Source organism: Mustela erminea, chromosome 12 (assembly GCF_009829155.1).
Source record: "Mustela erminea isolate mMusErm1 chromosome 12, mMusErm1.Pri, whole genome shotgun sequence".
NCBI lineage: Eukaryota > Metazoa > Chordata > Mammalia > Carnivora > Mustelidae > Mustela > Mustela erminea.
Window position 1 is genome coordinate 92,392 of NC_045625.1, and position 18,279 is coordinate 110,670.

The 18,279-nt window shown below is 48.6% G+C and overlaps 1 protein-coding gene across 12 annotated transcripts in view; it reads right to left on the reverse strand.

Annotated features, from left to right (window-relative positions):
* Window positions 1-18,279, reverse strand: part of CACNA1B (calcium voltage-gated channel subunit alpha1 B) — a 182,974-nt gene that overhangs the window by 57,273 nt on the left and 107,422 nt on the right. For all 12 annotated transcript variants that reach the window (XR_004277441.1, XM_032307664.1, XM_032307662.1 and 9 more), the window contains 3 exons: window positions 3,005-3,131; window positions 449-578; window positions 282-341 (listed from right to left, as the gene is read on the reverse strand). Coding sequence is in view for 11 of the 12 variants with exons in the window: in XM_032307664.1 (XP_032163555.1) it covers window positions 282-341; window positions 449-578; window positions 3,005-3,131 (317 nt within the window). In the remaining variant the exon portion in view is untranslated. The remainder of the gene's footprint in view (window positions 1-281; window positions 342-448; window positions 579-3,004; window positions 3,132-18,279) is intronic.

The following is an 18,279-nucleotide window of genomic DNA, read 5'->3' on the forward strand; positions in this document are numbered from 1 at the left end:
GGCCTGAGGGGGACACGTTCCCGGGAGCCTGGAGGCCTGGCTGGTGGGTGGCAGAGCCAGGAGTGGCCCCCGGGGGCTCCCCCAGAGTGGGTGTGCGTCTGGTGAACTGGCCTCTGCCCCCCCCCGCCACACCCAGGAGCAGGCCCGCGTGCACGGGTTCTCTCTCGAGCACACACCCAGGGCACAGCCGGCACACAACCCGTGAGCAGCCCCAGCCCGGCCGGCCCATCATGAGAGAAGGCGAGCAAAGTCCTGGGCCACCAGGGCACCTCACACCTCACCTTTATCACCATCTCAAAGGTGAAGACGCCCGTGAAGATGTAGTCCAAGTACTTGAGAGCCTAGAACCGCAGGAGGCCTGTCAGCTGGCACCAGCCGTTGCCCCCAAGCCCCCGCAGCGAGCAGACAGGACCCGGCCCGGCCCCCTCCAGCCCGGGGCCGCGCTCACATTGTTCCTGGGGGAGTCTGTCCGCACTGGGTCCTCAGCGGCCAGGGCGATGCTGCTCAGGGCGATGACCACAAGGATGACCATCTCAAAGTAGCGCATGGTCACGATGGAGTGGCAGAGGCGGCGAAGCCTGCGGGCAGAGCACCACCGCGAGGCCCCGATGAGCGGGACCGGTCCCTCCCCAGGCCACACACCCAGCCTCTCCCTGAGCGCCGCGCCACCCCAGACCCAGGTTCTGCTGTGTCCCCGCAGGTGGTGGGCAGTGGCCAGGTGCCTGCTGGTGCCTCCGAGTCCCGAGGGGCGTCCTGGCAAGAGGGCCGGGAAGGCTGCAGGAGCCCACAGCAGAGCCGGCACATGAGGGATGATGGCTCAAAGCCACCCCCACACAGTCCCCTGCTGTGTGTGGACGGCCGTGCCCTCTACAGATTTATAGAGACTTACAGAGGCGGGGCCGCGGTGTCGGGTGCTCTGCTCAGAAAGGACAAGGCTGGACCCCAGCCTCCTGTGCATGGCAGGCCTCTCTGGAGAATGCAGGACCCTTCTCTAGGTCCGTGCTGGCCCGTGCTCGTCCCCCCAGGGCTGCGGGGTCCCCCCTAGGGCTGTGGGGTCCCCCCCAGGGCTGTGGGGTCACCTGCCTCCCTGTAGCACCACGGGCATTACTGACAACAACTCTGCTGTTAGACACATGCTGGACCGTGGGGCCTGGTGCTGCACAGGAGTGTGGCCAGACACCATCGGGAGACTCTGAGATGCTGACAGCCTACGACATGGCAGCAGGCAGTGACCAGGAGCTCTGGGAAGACCCCTCGGTGGGGAGGAAGGGGGGCAGGGAAGCCAGTCCCAGGGGACAGGGAGGAGCAGCCACAGAACCAGTGCCCTGGGGAGGCAGGGACAGACCCGTGTCTCACCTCTGCAGCCCAGCCCCCTCTCTCACCTCCACTTCCTATTCTTAGGGCCAGAGGTCTGAAGGGACCTTCCACTTCCCAGCCACACCCACCCACTCTCTCTCTGCCTTGAAGGAGCTACTGTGCTCCCCTTTCCACAGTGACCACTGCCATACTCTGGCCTCCCCACCAACCAGAGCCTCTGGTGACCTCCTGCCACGCCGTCCCCTGTGCACACACACCTCTCCTCCCTTCTCCGGGACACTCCGTCTCCGCCTCTTTCATCCTGCATCTCAGGACTGAATATCCCCCTCGGCTCTCCCCCTCACACATACCCGGAGTCCACCCGACTCCCAATCCCCAGCAGAGACACAACGTGGACTGTCCCTGCTCCACAGGACCCACACCGGCCTGCTCCCAGCTCAGGGCGGGGGTGGGGGGGCAGCCGGCATGCAGAAACTCTGGGGGTCATCCCTGACATCTCCTTCCCTCTCCCCATCTAATTTATCCAGTTCCGCAGACTCTCTCCAAAATGTCTTCCCAAGCATTTCACTCCCAAACTCCCCACACGACCTCCATCATCTCCTCCTGAAGACCCGGCCTGCCCGTGGAGCTCTGTGCAGGGTTCTGCGGAAGCCCAGGCTGGCCGTGTCCCCACCGACCCCCCGTCGGCTGCCACCACCCGCTCCTCCGGCACACGTCCGTGCTCGCAGGCAGGACCGTGCTCCCTAGCAGAGCCCAGTGAGCTCCCGGGACATGGGTGGGGAGCAAAAGCTCAAGACAGGGAGGGAGGGTGGGTGGTGGGGGCTGGGCAGAGAGAAGGCACATGTGGCGGGGTGGGGCCGGATGGCACAGCCAGACTCCATCAAACCCTCTGCCCTCAGAACCCCTGCTGCCCCGCACCTTCACTCTGTCTACCACCTCCGCCGGGGAGGTCTCCCCACCCTTCCTCACCCACCTCACCTCCTACTGACACCCCACCTGACCTTCCCACCCTAACATCAGTTCCCTCCGCAGCTCTGGGCTGCCTCCCAGTACCTCCCACCCTGTGAGGTCTTGGTGCCCTACTGACTCGTCTGGTTGGCTGTCTGTCTCTCCGACCTGCACAGAAGCTTATCAAGGACGGGGTCCTTGTCCGTTCTGCTCATTCCCCTGTTCTCCCAGCACCTAACCTGCCGTTAGGGAAGAACTGGGTGACCTACGGCACCAGCGGGACTGATGAGGGGATGAGAGACGCTGGCGACTTCATGGTAAACAGAGTGGAGAAACAGGCGGACTGGTGAGTGGACATCGTGGACAAACGCAGGCGCGCATGCACAGTGGGCACGACGGAAAATGGACACACGAGGGACATAAATGGGACACGTGCGCGGCAATGAGCAGTCCCAGCAGCAGGGATGGCAGCTCTGCGGCTGACCGGGTTCAAGCCCTAGCCCTACTGCTGGGGCTCACTCCTGTGCATCTGCAGACAGGCCTGGGGCCTTCCTGTGGCTCTCCGTCCTCATCTGTGGGGTGACCGCAGATTGCTGGGGTGATCAGGACTCTAGTACATGTAAAGTGCACGGAATCCATGCCCATCAGGCCATGTCTAGCACACGCTGCTACCGTGCACGTGGACCATGGCCACGGACACGGGACAGGCACACACGGTGTGGGCACACAGGAGACTCACAGGTTGGTGGGGCTTAAACAGAACATGGAGCTGTATGGCACGATGGGTCGGGGGCCACTCCGCACCACACCGTCGGCCTCCGCCTCCTTCTTCCCCTCGGCTTGGCTTTCCAGGTCCACGTTACCACCTACAAGGACAGAGGGCCACCCAGTTAGAGACATGGTACCTGCGGAGCTGGCATCACATGGCCTCACCTGCACAGCAGACAGGTTCCAGCCCCAACCCCACTGGCCTCCAGGGACCCAGCCAGAGAACAGCGTGTGCCTAAGACCCCGCTTCACAGGAGACTCCCTCCAACAGCCGCTGAGGACGGAGCCAGCACTGGGTACCCTTCTTCCCCTCCCCCTGCATGAGGGTCAGGGTGGGAGCAGCACCGAGCCCTGGGCCCCTGGCTGTGGGCACCTCTGCCCCCAGTAGGGACCACTGATCTAGATGTTCTATGAACACCAAAGTCCCCCTCGGCCCCCAAGACCAGGGCCATCAGGCTCCACTCACTGGGTTCAGGGCTCGGTGCCTCCTGGAGAAAAGGCGGCACGTGTCTGTGTGGTGAGAAAACCCTGCAGGGATCTCAGGCCAGCAGGACAGGGAGGAGCAGGGGCCTGCCCTGGACTACACACACTCCTCTGAACCCAGGAGTCCAGGCGGACCCAGCCTGGGACCCTGGCAAAGGCCTACAGAGCCAGGACAGTCGCCCAGGGAGGACTTCAGCAGAGCCCACATCTCGCAGGGGCCCCCCGCTCGGCCCCTCACCGCTCGCTGCCCTGCCCCTCAGTCCCATCCTTTGCTTTCCCACCGCTCAAACTACCCAGGGTTAAAACGCCCTGTTAAGTGGATTCTCTTAGGCAGATGCCTGCTCCTGTTAAGTGGATTCTGGTGTCTGTGCATCGTGCTTTTTCTCCCACTGACTTTTCATTTCTCACTATCCCAAGGTGCATTTCTATTCTTGTGGGTAACGGAGTTTTTGAGACCACAGGGGTGCCCGGGAAGACGGGGCGGTGACTTGGAGCCAAGGCCCAGGACTGGACCTCACATGGCATCTCACGAGAAAAGGGATGTTAGAAGGCAGTGGAGAGGAGGGTGCAGCCGCCAGTCCCAGGGAGGACGGCTGGGCCCGAGGAAAGGTCCCAGGCATGCATGGAAGAGCTCAGGGCAGCAGCTCCCCGCTGATGTCATTACAGAATCTTCCAGAAAGCTATTTGGCAAATAAGTCCTAAAGAATTCTACTCACTGATTTAATCTGTAACCTGCATTCACAAAGGTGTTTGTTGTCAGTTCTTCTACAGTAACAAAAAACTATAAAACGTACAATCGTTGGAAAAAGACTATGCAATATTCATGATTCACTATACTATAGATATTTAAAATGCCTACAAATACTTTCAACGATAAAAGAAGCTTAAGATATTGTAAGTTAAAAAAAAAAGGTTGCATAGTTGTATATCCCAGATGACTCAACTCCAAAACAGGAATACATGTGGCGAGAGAAGCAACACCAAAACAGTACTAATTGTGGTGATCGTTCAACAGCAGACAGGAATTTTAATTCTCTTCACAACACTTTTAACATTCAAAAAATTTTTTTCATGATAAGCATGCATTACTTTTAAATTAAGAAAAATTTACTATTTAAAACCATAGCTTTTCGGGACACCTGGGTGGCTCAGTCGGTTAAGCTGCTGCCTTCAGCTCAGGTCATGCTCCCAGGGTCCTGGGATCAAGTCCCGCATCAGGCTCCTTGCTCAGTGGGGAGCCTGCTTCTCTCTCTGCCTCTGCCTGCCTCTCTGCCTGCTTGTGCGTGCTCTCTCTCTGACCAATAGATAAACAAAATCTTGGAAATAAATACATAAATAAATAAAACCATAGCTTTTCTCTTCAGACTCCTCAATAACAATAAGGCTGCACCAATATGGACTCAATGAAGAGTTTTGCTGCGCAAGATAAAGTGGAAAGATGCCAGAAACCAGGTGGAAATACTCCTCCTGAAACAGATTTACAGCAACAACAAATGGGATCAACTAAGTCAAAGCAGACCAAAAAAACAGGAGAGGATCAAAACGGAACTGCAGCAGACTAAGTAAGTTCATTGTTAGAAGCAAGTCACTAAAAAACGAACAAGAAAACCAATAAGCGAGACTTGACAGTAACGAAAATTAAATCCCAAAATGGGACAGTCCCCCCAGCAAAATGGCCAGCTGCCGAGCGGGGACGAGAGAGCATGCACGCGCAACAGCCACGTGCTTGACGTGGTCCAAGGGCTTCGTGCGTCCTCACAGCAGGCTTCGTGCGTCCTCACAGCAGGCACTGGCTCCCACTTTCCCCCTAAGGCCATGTACCTACTTGCAGTGTGAGGGAACAGCCCAGTAGAAAGCGACACTCTTACAAGGAGAAAGAAATGAAGACTGGTGTTTGGGAATGATGAAGTATCTGGGGACGAGGGGCAAAATCCCAAAGTGGGGTGTCGGGGAGACGAGACGTGAGTCCCAATTACTACCCCCTGCACACTGCGGCACGCGCGAGAGGAGGCCTGTCTCCACTAGAGGCAAATGCCCTCCAGGAAGCTCATGCCAGGGACGGACAGCAAGGCTGAAGGCTGGATGCTGTGTCAGTGCCAACAGAGGTAACTTCTCGGGCACGCGGTCTACTGGGGCTGCTCCCGTTGGCGTCGGGTGCTAGTTACAGAGCTGCGCGGTGTGGCATCCCTGCCCTTTACCCTAACTTTCCGACAAGGCCTATTCTCTCCAGAGCACGGCATTCTCAGGAATGCACATAACATCTTGTAGCAGGAAGGTCTGTAGTTAAGAAAGACAGAAAATGGTATTTATCAAAAACACAAGAAATAATAAGCATCGGGAGGGTGTGGAGAGAAAGGAGCCCTCGCGCACTGCTGGTGGGAATGCAAACTGGTGCAGCCATGGTGGAAAACGGTCGGAGGCTCCTCAAAAAAAACACGAAAAACAGAATTACCACATGATCAGTGATTCCACTACTGAGTACTTACCCAAAGAACAGGAAAACACTCCTCAGAAAGCTACAGGCACTGCTATGTTCATGGTAGCAGCATTTACAACAGCCCAGTGTGGAAGCAGCCCAAGGGTGCAGAGACAGGTGAGTGGATAAAGATGTGGTACACACATGACAGAACATCGCTTGGTATTGAAAAGAATGAAATCTCGCCCCTGGCAACAATACGGACAGATCTGGGGAGTATTAGGCTAAATGAAAGAAGTAAATGCAAGAAAGACAGATACCATACGACCTCACTCACATGTGGATTTAAGAAACAAAACATTTGAACAAATTAAAAAGAGACAAACAGGGGTGACTGGGTGGCTCAGTGGGTTAAGCCTCATGATCTCGGGGTCCTGGGATCGAGCCCTGCATCGGGCTCTCTGCTCAGCGGGGAGCCTGCTTCCCCCTCTCTCTGCCTGCCTCTCTGTGTGCTTGTGATCTCTCTCTGTCAAATAAATAAATCTTAAAAAAATAAAAAATAAAAAGAGACAGACAAATTAAAAAGAGACGAGCAAGAAAACGGGCACGTATATACAGAGTAAAAACTGGCGGCTGCTGAAGAGGAGGTAGGAGGGAGACGCAGGAATAGGGGAAGGAGCTCCAGAGCCCACTGACCATGACGAACACTGGGTGATACAGAGAACTGCTGACTCGGGGTGCCCAGGGGCTCGGGCGGTGAAGCGTCTGCCCTTGGCTCAGGCCATGGTCCCAGGGTGCTGGGATCCAGCCCGGGTCAGGCTCCCTCCCCGCCCGGCGGGGAATCTGCTTCTCCCTCTGCCTCTGCTCTCCCCCACCCCCATGCTCTCTCTCTTCCCTCTCAGATAAATAAAAACAAAAAAAGAATTGCTAAGTCACTGTATTGTACACCTGAAGCTAATATAACACTGTCTATTAATTATACTTCAATGAAAAAAGAATAAAAATGATATAAAGATCTAAGATGGAATATAAAAAGGAAAGCCAAGAAACGGATGGATCTAAAGAAACATGATCTCTGTAAAGTCAAAACAATAATATCTACTTTTTAAGATTAGGAAAAGGATAAAGTGTTGTCCCACAAAGGACGACTGTAACAAGGAAGCTAGGAGAAGCGTGATTGCAGCTGCCCCTCTGGGGTTCCAGCATCGCCCACGGGAGCTTAGAGCAAACCCGACGACAGACTTGGCGACACGCGCAGCGGCCATGACAGGGAGCGCCGTGAGAAAAGAAACCGAAACAGAGTTCGTAGTTTTTAAACTAGAGGGGAAAATGTGATGCATAAGCAAATAAGTGGCCAATTTCTAGTATTCCTAAAAGGAATGGAAAGAAGAAAAAAGCCCAGGAGAAACGGAACAAACGCCGCACTCTGAAGCGGATGAAGCAATAAAAAGGTCAAAAGAGACCAGCGAAGCGAGTCGGAGTGACCCCCACACCATCACAGGCGCGTGCGGCCCGGCTCTGGCTCCGGCTCCGCGCTTCAAACCCCCAGTTCTAGGCAGTGTCCCCGAGACACGCCCAAAATGTAAGGCCAACATACAGGTCACAAGCCAAAAGTTGGGAAGTGATACACCTGCCAAATGTTCGAAAGAAAAAAGGTCAGTTCTATTTTTGCATCAGAAAAACAGACTTTAAGAAAAAAAATCACTGGAGTGACAGTGGGTCAGCAGTGGTAGCTCAGACCTTGTGAGACGTAAGGGTTCACACACATAGATAATCCCCCAAATACAGAAAGCAACATATATCTTAATAGAAGTTTTGGGGTTTTTAATGAAGAAATAAAACAAAAAGCCCCACAAAAGAGATTCAGATTCACAGAGCTACTGTTGTAGAAACATACATAACAACGCCCGGTCACCTGTCAGAATGTTTTCTACAATAAGCTGCATGTTCCAAACTATTCCAAGAACAGACAAGTCTAAAAAAAGAAAGATTTTGGGGCGCATGGGGGGCTCAGTGGGTTAAAGCCTCTGCCTTCAGCTCAGGTCATGATCCCAGGGTCCTGGGATCGAGTCCCGCATCGGGCTCTCTGCTCAGCAGGGAACCTGCTTCCTCTTCTCTCTCTGCCTGCCTCTCTGCCTGCTTGTGATCTCTGTCTGTCCAATAAATAAATAAAGTTTTAAGAAAAAAAGAAAGAAAGATTTCAACGTACCTCACTCAATTATCAATGGGTCAGTCATTGACATGGCAAAATATTAGTGAATATACAGAATATTTACCAATAAAGACTTGATTTAGCAAATACAAAAAAGCCAGTGACTAACTGAACATAATAAAAAAAATACATTAAAAAAATTTTTAAGGCCAGTGTTCCCCAAATTAGAGAAAACATATTCCCCTTTTCCCTTTTTTTTTTAAGATTTATTTATTTATTTATTTGCGAGGGAGAGAGGGAGAAAGCATGAGTGAGAAGGGCAAAGGCAGGGAGAAAGACTCACAAGCAGACCCCACACCAAGCGATCCCACAGCCCCGAGATCACGACCTGAGCCGAAATGATGAGTTGGGTGCTTAACCAACTCGCACCATTCAGGTGCCCCAGCACATTCCTCTTAAGCACAGGGGGGAACACTTACAAAAGCTGACCGCGTGCCAAGCCGTAAAGCAATTACAAGTATTTCTCAAAGGAAACCATCATACGGGTCATGTTCTTTAACCCCCAGTGTAATTAAGTTAGAAATTAAGGCAATAATCAGGAACAAAAAGATCAATTAAGATTTAAATTTTATAATTGGAAATTGAAAAACAGACTTTAACGAGTTCATTGGTCAAAAATTATGTATTTATAGGCAGTATAACTGTGTCTACATAGAAAACAAAGTAATCTACAGAGAAATTATTTAGGCTAACAAGAAATTTTGCTTGGCAACTTGGCAAGTTACTTGGAAACTTTTGCTTGGCAACTGTGGATTTTGCAAGCCAAGCAAACAAAGCCAACATACTTAAAAATACAATGTTTTAAATAATATAATTTAAAAAACAGAATAAGCAAAAATCAAAGACAAAAAAAGGAATTTTAGGGCAGTGAAACTACTCTGCATGATACTATAAAGGTAGCTATATGTCCTCATATATTTGTCCAAACCCTTAGAACATAAAACACCAAGACTGAAGTCCAATATCAACTATGAACTCCGGGTGTAGGCTCATTGACTGTAACAAATGCACCACTTTTAGGGGGGGGGGGGGGATTGCTGATAGGAAGGGAAATTGTACATGTGCAAGGGCAGTGAATATACAGCAAATCTACACTTTCTGCTGAATTTTACTGTGAACCCAAAACAAAAAGATAAACTGCTTCATATAAGGGAAAAGAGATATAAATACAAAATCAAAGAAGTAAGATAAAAATCCTATAATCTTGGGCACCTCAGCGGCTCAGTGGGTCAAGCCTTTGGCTCAGGTCACGATCTCAGGGTCCTGGGATCAAGTCCTGCATTGGGCTCTCTGCTCAGCAGGGCGCCTGCTTCCTCCTCTCTCTGCCTCTCTGCCTACTTGTGATCTCTCTGTGTCAAATAAATAAATAAAATATTTTTTTTAAATCCTATAATCTTACATTTGAATGACAAATGGCAAAAGAATACATGATATATTCTCTTTAAAAAAGAAAAAAGTACAACATCCATTCATGGAAAAAAGAAACCTCAACAAAGTAGGAACATACCTCAACATAATAAAGGCCTTCTATGAAAAACCCAAATCTAACATATGCAATGGTGAAAAGCTGAGAGCTGTTCCCCTAAGATGAGGAACAAGACAGGATATCCACTCTCACCACTGTTATTCAACATAGTACGGTAGGTTCTAGCCACAGCAATCAAACAAGAAAAGGAAATAAAAGGCATCCAAATTGCTAAGGAAGAAACCAAATTTTCACTATCTGCAGATGACATAATACCCTAAAGAGAAAACACCAAAGACTCGACCAAAAAACTGTAAGTGACAAAAACAGGAAATGAACTGATAAATGAACTCAGTAACGTTGCAGGATACAAAATCCATATACAGAAATCTGTTCCACTTCTATACACTAATAATGAAATATCAGAAAGAAAGATTTAGAAACTAATCTCACAATTGCACCAAAAATAATAAAATAAACTTAACCAAAGAGGGGGAAGACCTATACTCCAAAAACTACAAAACACTGATGAAAGGAATCAAAGATGACACAAATAAATGGAGAGACATTCCAGGCTCATGTGATTAGAAGAACAAATATTGTTAAAATGTCCATATTACCCAAAGCAATCTACAGATTTAATGCAAACCTCATCAAAATACAAATAGCATTTTTCACAGAATTAGAACAAATAATCCTAAAATTTGTATAGAACTGAAAAATTCCTGAATAGACAAAACAATCTTGAAAAAGAAGGACAAAACTAGAGGTATTACAATCCCAAATTTCAAGATATACTATAAAGCTGTAGTAATCAAAATAGTATGGTACCGGCACAAAAATAGATTAAAAGAACAAAACAGAAAACCAAAAATAAACCCATGTTTACAGGATTAATTAATCTATGACAAAGGAGGCAAGATTATGCAACGGAAAAAGTCTTTTCAATAAATGGTGTTTGCCGCCATCCTCGTTAGTATAGTGGTGAGTATCCCCGCCTGTCAATAAATAGTGTTTGGTGTGGGGGTTGTCGCCTGGGTGGCTCAGTAGGCGAAGCATCTGCCTTCAGCGCAGGCCATGATCTCAGGGTCCTGGGATCGAGCCCCATGTCAGGCTCCCTGCTTCTCCTTCTCCCTCTACTCCTCCCCCTGCTCGCTCTCTCTCCTGCTCTCTCTCAAAAAATATAAATAAAATCTCTTTTTAAAAATGGTATTGGGAAAATCAGACAGCTACATGCAAAAGAATGAAACTGGACCATCGTCTTACACCATGCACAAAAATAAACTCAAAATGGATTAAAGACGGCGCACCTGGGTGGCTCAGTGGGTTAAAGCCTCTGCCTTCAGCTCAGGTCATGATCCCAGGGTCCTGGGATCGAGCCCCGCATCGGGCTCTCTGCTCGGCGGGGAGCCTGCTTCCCTTCCTCTCTGTCTCTCTCTCTGCCTGCCTCTCTGCCTATTTGTGATCTCTGTCTATCAAATAAATGAATAAAATCATTTAAAAAAATGGATTAAAGACATAAGTATGAGGTCTGAAACCATAAGAACCCTGGAAGAGAGAACAGAGAGTAATTTCTCTGCCATCAGCAGTAGCAACACTTCTCTAAATATGTCTCCTAAGGCAAGGGAAACAAAGGCAATATTAAACCATGGGGACTACACCACAATAAAAAGCTTCTGAACAGCAAAGGAAACATTCAACCACAAAAAAGAACAACCTACTGAATGGGAGAAGGTATTTGCAAAGGACATATCAGATAAAGGGTCAATATCCAAAATCCATAAGGAATTTACACAAGTCAACACCAAGAAACCCCAAATAATCAATTAAAAATATGCGGAAGGCATGAACGTTTCCCAAAGACCACATCAAGATGAGAAGATGCTCAACGTCCCTCATCATCAGGGAAATGGAAATTAAAACCACAAGGAGATACACCTCGCTCCTGTCAGAATGGCTGCAACCAGCAGTGCACAGCAAGCGCTGGCCAGGGTTCAGAGAGAAAGGGACACTTGCACACCAGCACTAGCGCCTGAAAGCAAACTGGCGCAGCCACTGTGGAAAGAGGATGGAAGTTAATCAAGAAGATGGGGCGCCTGGGGGGTTGAGTGGTTAAAACCTCTGCCTTCAGCTCAGGTCATGATTCCAGGGTCCTAGCATCGAGCCCCGCGTCGGGCTCTCTGCTCCATGGGGAGCCTGCCTCTCTGCCTACTTGTGATCTCTGTCTGTCCAATAAATAAAATCTTTAAAAAAAAAAAAAAAGTTAAAAATAGAATTACCACATAGTCCAGCCTCTGCACTACCGGGGATTTACGGAAGAACGCAAAAACACTATCCGAGAAGGTACATGCAGGGGTGCTGGGCTCAGTCCGCTAAGCGCCCAACTCTCCATTTTGACTCGGGTCGTGATCTCAGGGTGGGGAGATGGAGCCCTGTGTCGGGCTCCACACTCCGCAGGGCATCTGCTGGGGTGCTCTACGTCCCTCTGCCCCTCACCACCACAAGTGCACGCACTCTCTCTCTCTCAAATACAAAATCAGCAGACTTCTAGAAAAAGAGACAATCACCTGTCTTTACTGCGGCACTATTTACAACAGCCGACCTAGGGAAGCAGCCCAAGCGCCCACCAGTGCATGAGCGAAGAAAGGCATGACACACGCCCACGTACGATGGGACAGTACTCAGCCGCAGCGCGATGAGACCCTGCCACTTGAACACCAGAGACAGATCTAGAGAGCATGACAGCAAGTGAATAAGTCAGAGGAGAACAAATACCACGTGAGTTCATGCATATGTGGAACCGAATAAACGAACCAGACAAAAGACAAAAAGACACAGACTCTTCACTATAAAGAAAAACTGGTGGCTCCGCAGGGAAGATGGGGCCGGAGATGGCGAGACAGGTGAGGGGATTAAGCGGACGCTTGTCTCGATGAGCCCCAAGGAACGCACAGCACTGTGGAGTCACCGTATTGCACACCTGAAGCTAACACAACACTGTACACCAACTATGCTGGCATTTAAATAAATAGTTATTTAAATTTAAAATGAAAAAAAAGTTCTGAAAAAGTTGGAAGCAATAAAACCCAGTAGCAACAACCACACTGCTAAACAAGCCTCATTTCCCAACAAAGGGGCCGCCGCGTCTCAGATCAGGCTCTACAGAAGCCCCAAGACAAGGAGCCGTGGGAGGGTGACCAACTACTCCCAGAATAACAGGAAGGAAGTGAGGAAAACAGAGCAGGAAAGAGAAAACAGCCAAGCAAGAGTGCGGTGGCAGGTAAAACCCTGTAATAGCAGGGTCAGGCTGTTCCCACAAGGGCTCTGGGGTCTGAGCTAAGCCTCAAAGTTGTCCCAACCTGAAGCCACAGGCTGGGCTCTCCTGCCTTTACACCACCCCTTCACTGGCTCTGGTCGCCTGGGCGATGTATGTCCACTTGGTGGTCCTCTCCCTCTGGTGGTCAGCGCAGTCCTCCAAGAGGAGCTGAAGGCGAGGCTACTGAAGTCAGAGGACAGAAAGGAGTTGGAACAGCCAGCGTCCCGTACACAGGTCTTCTTGGAGAGATGGCTGACTCCACGTCTGGGGCAGAAAAGGTACACGATAGCCCTGGAACACACTGCTCTCGATGAAAACCAGAAAGCCATCAAAGACAACATAGGCATGTGAGGTCCAAAAAGGCCAACTATAAGGGGCACCCAGTGGCCAAAGATGGGACAATCTGAGCACCAAAAGTAACAGTGAGTTCCAAGAACTAAAGCACATCAAACACATTAAAATAAAAAAAACTCATACTAATAATTCTCATAAATGTCTAATTGGCCATATTTAGAGTTTCTGGGCACTGGTTCACTATTATAGTGAACGGGGGTGCCTGGCGGCTCAGCTGGTTAAGCAGTGACTCTCCAACTCAACGCAGGTCTCAACCTCAGGGTCATGAGTTCAAGCCCCACTCTGGGCTCCACACTCAGCACGGAGTCTGCTCGTCCCTCTTCCTCTGCTCTTCCCCACCCCACCCCGCCATCTCAAATAAGTAAAATCTTTTCTAAAATAGAAATAAACAAATAATGCCCATACGTAAAGGCACGGAAGTAAGCATGTATCTTGCTTACTACAAATACCAACTACATTTCCAGCAGCTGATGAGGTAAGTTCTTCCTTACAGAAAAGGTAAAAATAATAAGTGCACAAAGAATGACAGAGTCATGAATTCACCGTCGTGTGACACAAACCTCAGTGTCTACGAAAACCTTTAGGGGAAGCCTGGTAGAGAACTTCAGGGTGGATGGGTCAGGACCAACCGCTGTCATGCAGCAAAAAGGAAAACGTGACACTAGACACTACGTGTCCCATGTAAGGGTAGCAGGAAGCCCACCCTGCCTGCAAAGCTTCCCGGAAGAGTTTCGTTGGATTCCAATCAAGTCTCTAGATCCATAGTTTACAAACAAGGGCAATTCTGCCTCCCGGGGACATCTGGTCACTTCTGGAGACATGTTTCAGTTGTCCCAGGGTTAGGGTGCTGCCAGCATCTGGAGAGGAAAGGCCAGAGATGTTGCTGAAGAGCCTTAAAACCACAGGCCTGCCGCCGCCAACAAAACAAGCTCAGAAACTTGGCCTTAGACTGAATTTCCAGTTACCAGGAGACACTGAGGACAGAGGACGGTATCAAATGACACTGTGAGGAAATGCAGAACAGAGGGAAGTCCTACAGGACAAACGACAGGGCCTCCTCTACAAAAAATGGCATAAAACAAGAGGGACGAAGTTGTTACAGAGTGAAAGAGACACAGATCAAGCAACACCAGAGGAGTAAACCTTGTTTTGATCCTGATCCTAACAAATCAATGGTAAAAAGTTATTTTTTAGATATTTGGTAAAATTTAAACTTCGGATCAACATTAAGTAATATTGTGAAATTATTGTCAGTATTGCTAGGTCTAAGAATGCTCTGTGGTTGTACATCCTTAATTGTTCAAGATGCTTACAGGCACAGTTAGACCTAAAATCATATACAAAATCATAAACATATACAAATCATATACAAAAAGCACAGGGAGGGGTCCCTGGGGGGCTCAGTGGGTTAAGCCGCTGCCTTCGGCTCAGGTCAGATCTCAGGGTCCTGGGATCAAGCCCCGCATCGGGCTCTCTGCTCAGCAGGGAGCCTGCTTCCCCCTCTCTCTGCCTGTCTCTCTGCCTACTTGTGATCTCTGTCTGTCAAATAAATAAATAAAATATTTTTAAAAAAAAAAAAAGCACAGGAAAAAAATGAGAAGGTTCAAAGCGAAGATTAACAAAATGTGGATAATTGCTTAAGGATGGGTAACAGAATATGTAGATTCATTATACTTGTGTCTCTACTTTCAATGCTCTGATTTTCCACCATAAAAAAGTTTTCCTTTAAGCAGCCTGGAGAGAAGCAGGGCCCCACAGAAGAGCAATTCAGACAGACGGATGCTTTCTCCACAAGAACGGCAGGTGGGAAAAGACAGAGGAATGGTGGCACTGTGGACAGAAAATCACTAACAAACTAGAATTCCACACAAAACAAAACCACTTTGGGGGCACCTGGGTGGCTCAGTGGGTTAAGCCTCTGCCTTCGGCTCAGGTCATGATCTCAGGGTCCTGGGATGGAGTGTCGCATCGGGCTCTCTGCTAGGTGGGGAGCCGGCTTCCCCGTCCCCCTCTGCCTGCCTCTCTGCCTACTTGTGATCTCTCTCTCTCTGTGTCAAATAAGTAAATAATCTTTAAAAAACCTACTTTTTACTGACAATGGTTAAAATAAAGATTTTTCAAGCAAACCGAGAATTTACCACCATCAAACCTCACTAAAAGAGGGACACCTGTGTGGCTCAGTTGGTTAAGCCACTGCCTTCAGCTCAGGTCATGATCCTGGTGTCCTGGGATCGAGTCCCACATGGGGCTCCTTGCCCAGCAGGGAGCCTGCTTCTCTCTCTCTCTCTCTCTCCTGCTGCTTATGTGCTCTCCCTCTCTCTTTCTCTCAAATAAATCAATAAAATCTTAAAAAAAAAAAAAGCTCATTAAAAGAAATAAATCCAAAAGTGTTCTTCAAACACAAGGGGAGGAAAAGTCAAATGGATGATCTAAAATACAAGAATTGATGAAATATTAGAAAATAAAATGATATCGATGGCAAAAAAAAAATTAGGAAACTTCTGCCATGAGGAAATTCAAAACAACACTTATAAATAAGTCATGGGTCATGAGAAATCATAATGAAACCTGGAAAAAGATTTAGAAATATGAAAACTACGGTGTTTCAAAACTCATAAGACACAACTAAAACCCTTCTTAAAGCAAAGGTTAAAAGCGTGAACACACCAGCAAAGTGGAGGAGCTTACATGCCAGGAACTGCGCGTCCCACTAGTAATTGGGAGAAAGAATATTATGACATAGATAGAGAAAGTGGAAGAAAAAATAATAAATAAAAACAGAAAACAAAGATACATTGGAGAAGATCAAGAAAGCCAAAAATTGAGTCTATTTAACTAGACAAAGATGTAGGAGAAAAGGAGGTTACAAGGGAAGGAAAGAGGGAAGGAAATTAGAAATGTCACAGTGATCACAACTACAAATCCAGGAGCAACTAACAAGATAAGAGGGTGTCGCACAGATGATGGCGGTCAGTGATATTCACACAGCCAGCAAGGAAAGCCAGTAAAATCACCCACAGTCCAACCCTACAGCGCCCGGAAAATGAGTATCAGCCTGAACTTACATGTCAGTGAGAAAGTGAACACTGAAGCCTGCACAAGCAGGCATCGAGCAGGGATTGCGTGGAGGAGGGAGAGGACAGCAGGATCTAGGTGGCAGTGGGACACAGTGTTTGTCCTCAGAAGAGGGGGCCCCACCCTAAGCAGAAGGGTACTGAGATCGGAGCCCTGCCACCGCCAAGCACACGGGCCTGACACCAGCAACCTCGGGAAGACACTGCTTCTGGACGCAAAAGACACACTTGGAAGGGAGCAGCCCACGTCAGCCCCTTTGTGATGAAGGAAAGAGAAACAAGCTAGAGCTGGCCGTCGCCCCCAGCAAGGTGCCACTGAACACAGAGGCTGCAGTTCACTGGGCTGACAGAAGAGGGTGCTTTCGAACCAGAGAGCAGGGAAGGCACCAGAGCCCCTGCTTCTTCCCCACACAATCACATGTAATCACTGGTCTCCGGAAATTGAACACGCTTCTTCATCATCAGAAAATGGAACCCGACCGCCCCACAAAGCTTCTAGCAAAAGAAAACAGAAAGTAAGGATAAAATGTTTCAGCTAATAAAAAATGCTCCACAAAAAAAAACACCACAAGGCAGAGGAAAAGCGAACTACAATACAACTTTCCAACACGGATCAAATACAATTAGACCAGCAATTTCTAATGAGAAAAACCACCACAAATAAGGTTAAAAGCTTGAAATAAGAATATATGGAAAACCAGGAGAAGAGAGATGAGAGCTGACCAAACTCAGGAGAGAAACTGAAAAAGAAATCATCTGAGAAATGAAGTAAAAGAGAAAGACAAGATTACCTCCGAAACCACAAGGAGTCCAACGGAAAACAGACATGACTGAAATCATCGCAAGATGAAAAGAAGACAGGGAGAAATGAGCCAGGATTTTTGATAAAAGTGCCAAAGACATTCTATGGAAAAAAAAAAAAAAAGGATAACCTTTACAACAAGCAGCAACAGAACAAATGCATACCCGTGTGGGGAGGAGGAAGGGAATAAAAAAATCCTCTACCCTCACCTCATACCATATATAAAAATTAACTCAAGGGCGCCTGGGTGGCTCAGTGGGTTAAGCCGCTGCCTTCGGCTCAGGTCATGATCTCAGGGTCCTGGGATCGAGTCCCGCATCGGGCTCCCTGCTCAGCAGAGAGCCTGCTTCCCTCTCTCTCTCTCTGCCTGCCTCTCTGCCTACTTGTGATCTCTCTCTGTCAAATAAATAAATAAAATCTTTAAAAAAAAAAAAATTAACTCAAGACTTGAGCTCTTGGAAAGATGCATCCCACTAAGCACAACAAAAACCCCTAGGCACCATATAAGGCCAACCTAAGATTCTGAAAGGTGGAGAGAAGCCAGATCAGTTAGGGACCTTGGGGCCTGAGGAACAACACGGCAGAAAGTTTTTCTTCTCTGGGTTTTCTTCTATGCCTCATCTAAGTTTGGTGCAGGAGAAGCCAGCAACCCAGAAATCTCAGCAGGCACAGATTTTTAAAAGCTCCCCAAAAAGCCAGCTTTCCCTAACAATAGGACCAGGAAAGATGCAGCCTATAAAGACAGGAAACTTATCGACAATAAACACTCTACTATAGTCAAACACCCCAGAAAAAACTGTAGCTCCATCTTGGCTCATATGAGCAGAGGCCAAATCAGAAGTGCAGACTTCTATCCGCACTAGCCTGTAGACCTCCCAGGGTAGAATCAGAGAGACAAGTAGGGAGCAGAGACTTTCATCCTGACCCTGCAAGAACAAGACACCCCGCAATCCATGGGCAGCCTGAACTGCAATTTCTACCCAAAAATAATGAGGCATCCCTCCCTTTTACTTGCCAAAGTGAATCATAGTAGACAGCCATGGATTTAACCACCACCCAGGGGTAATGAGCTCTACCTGCACTGTGTCAGCACAGGTCATGCGGGGAGCACTGCCAAGGCACTC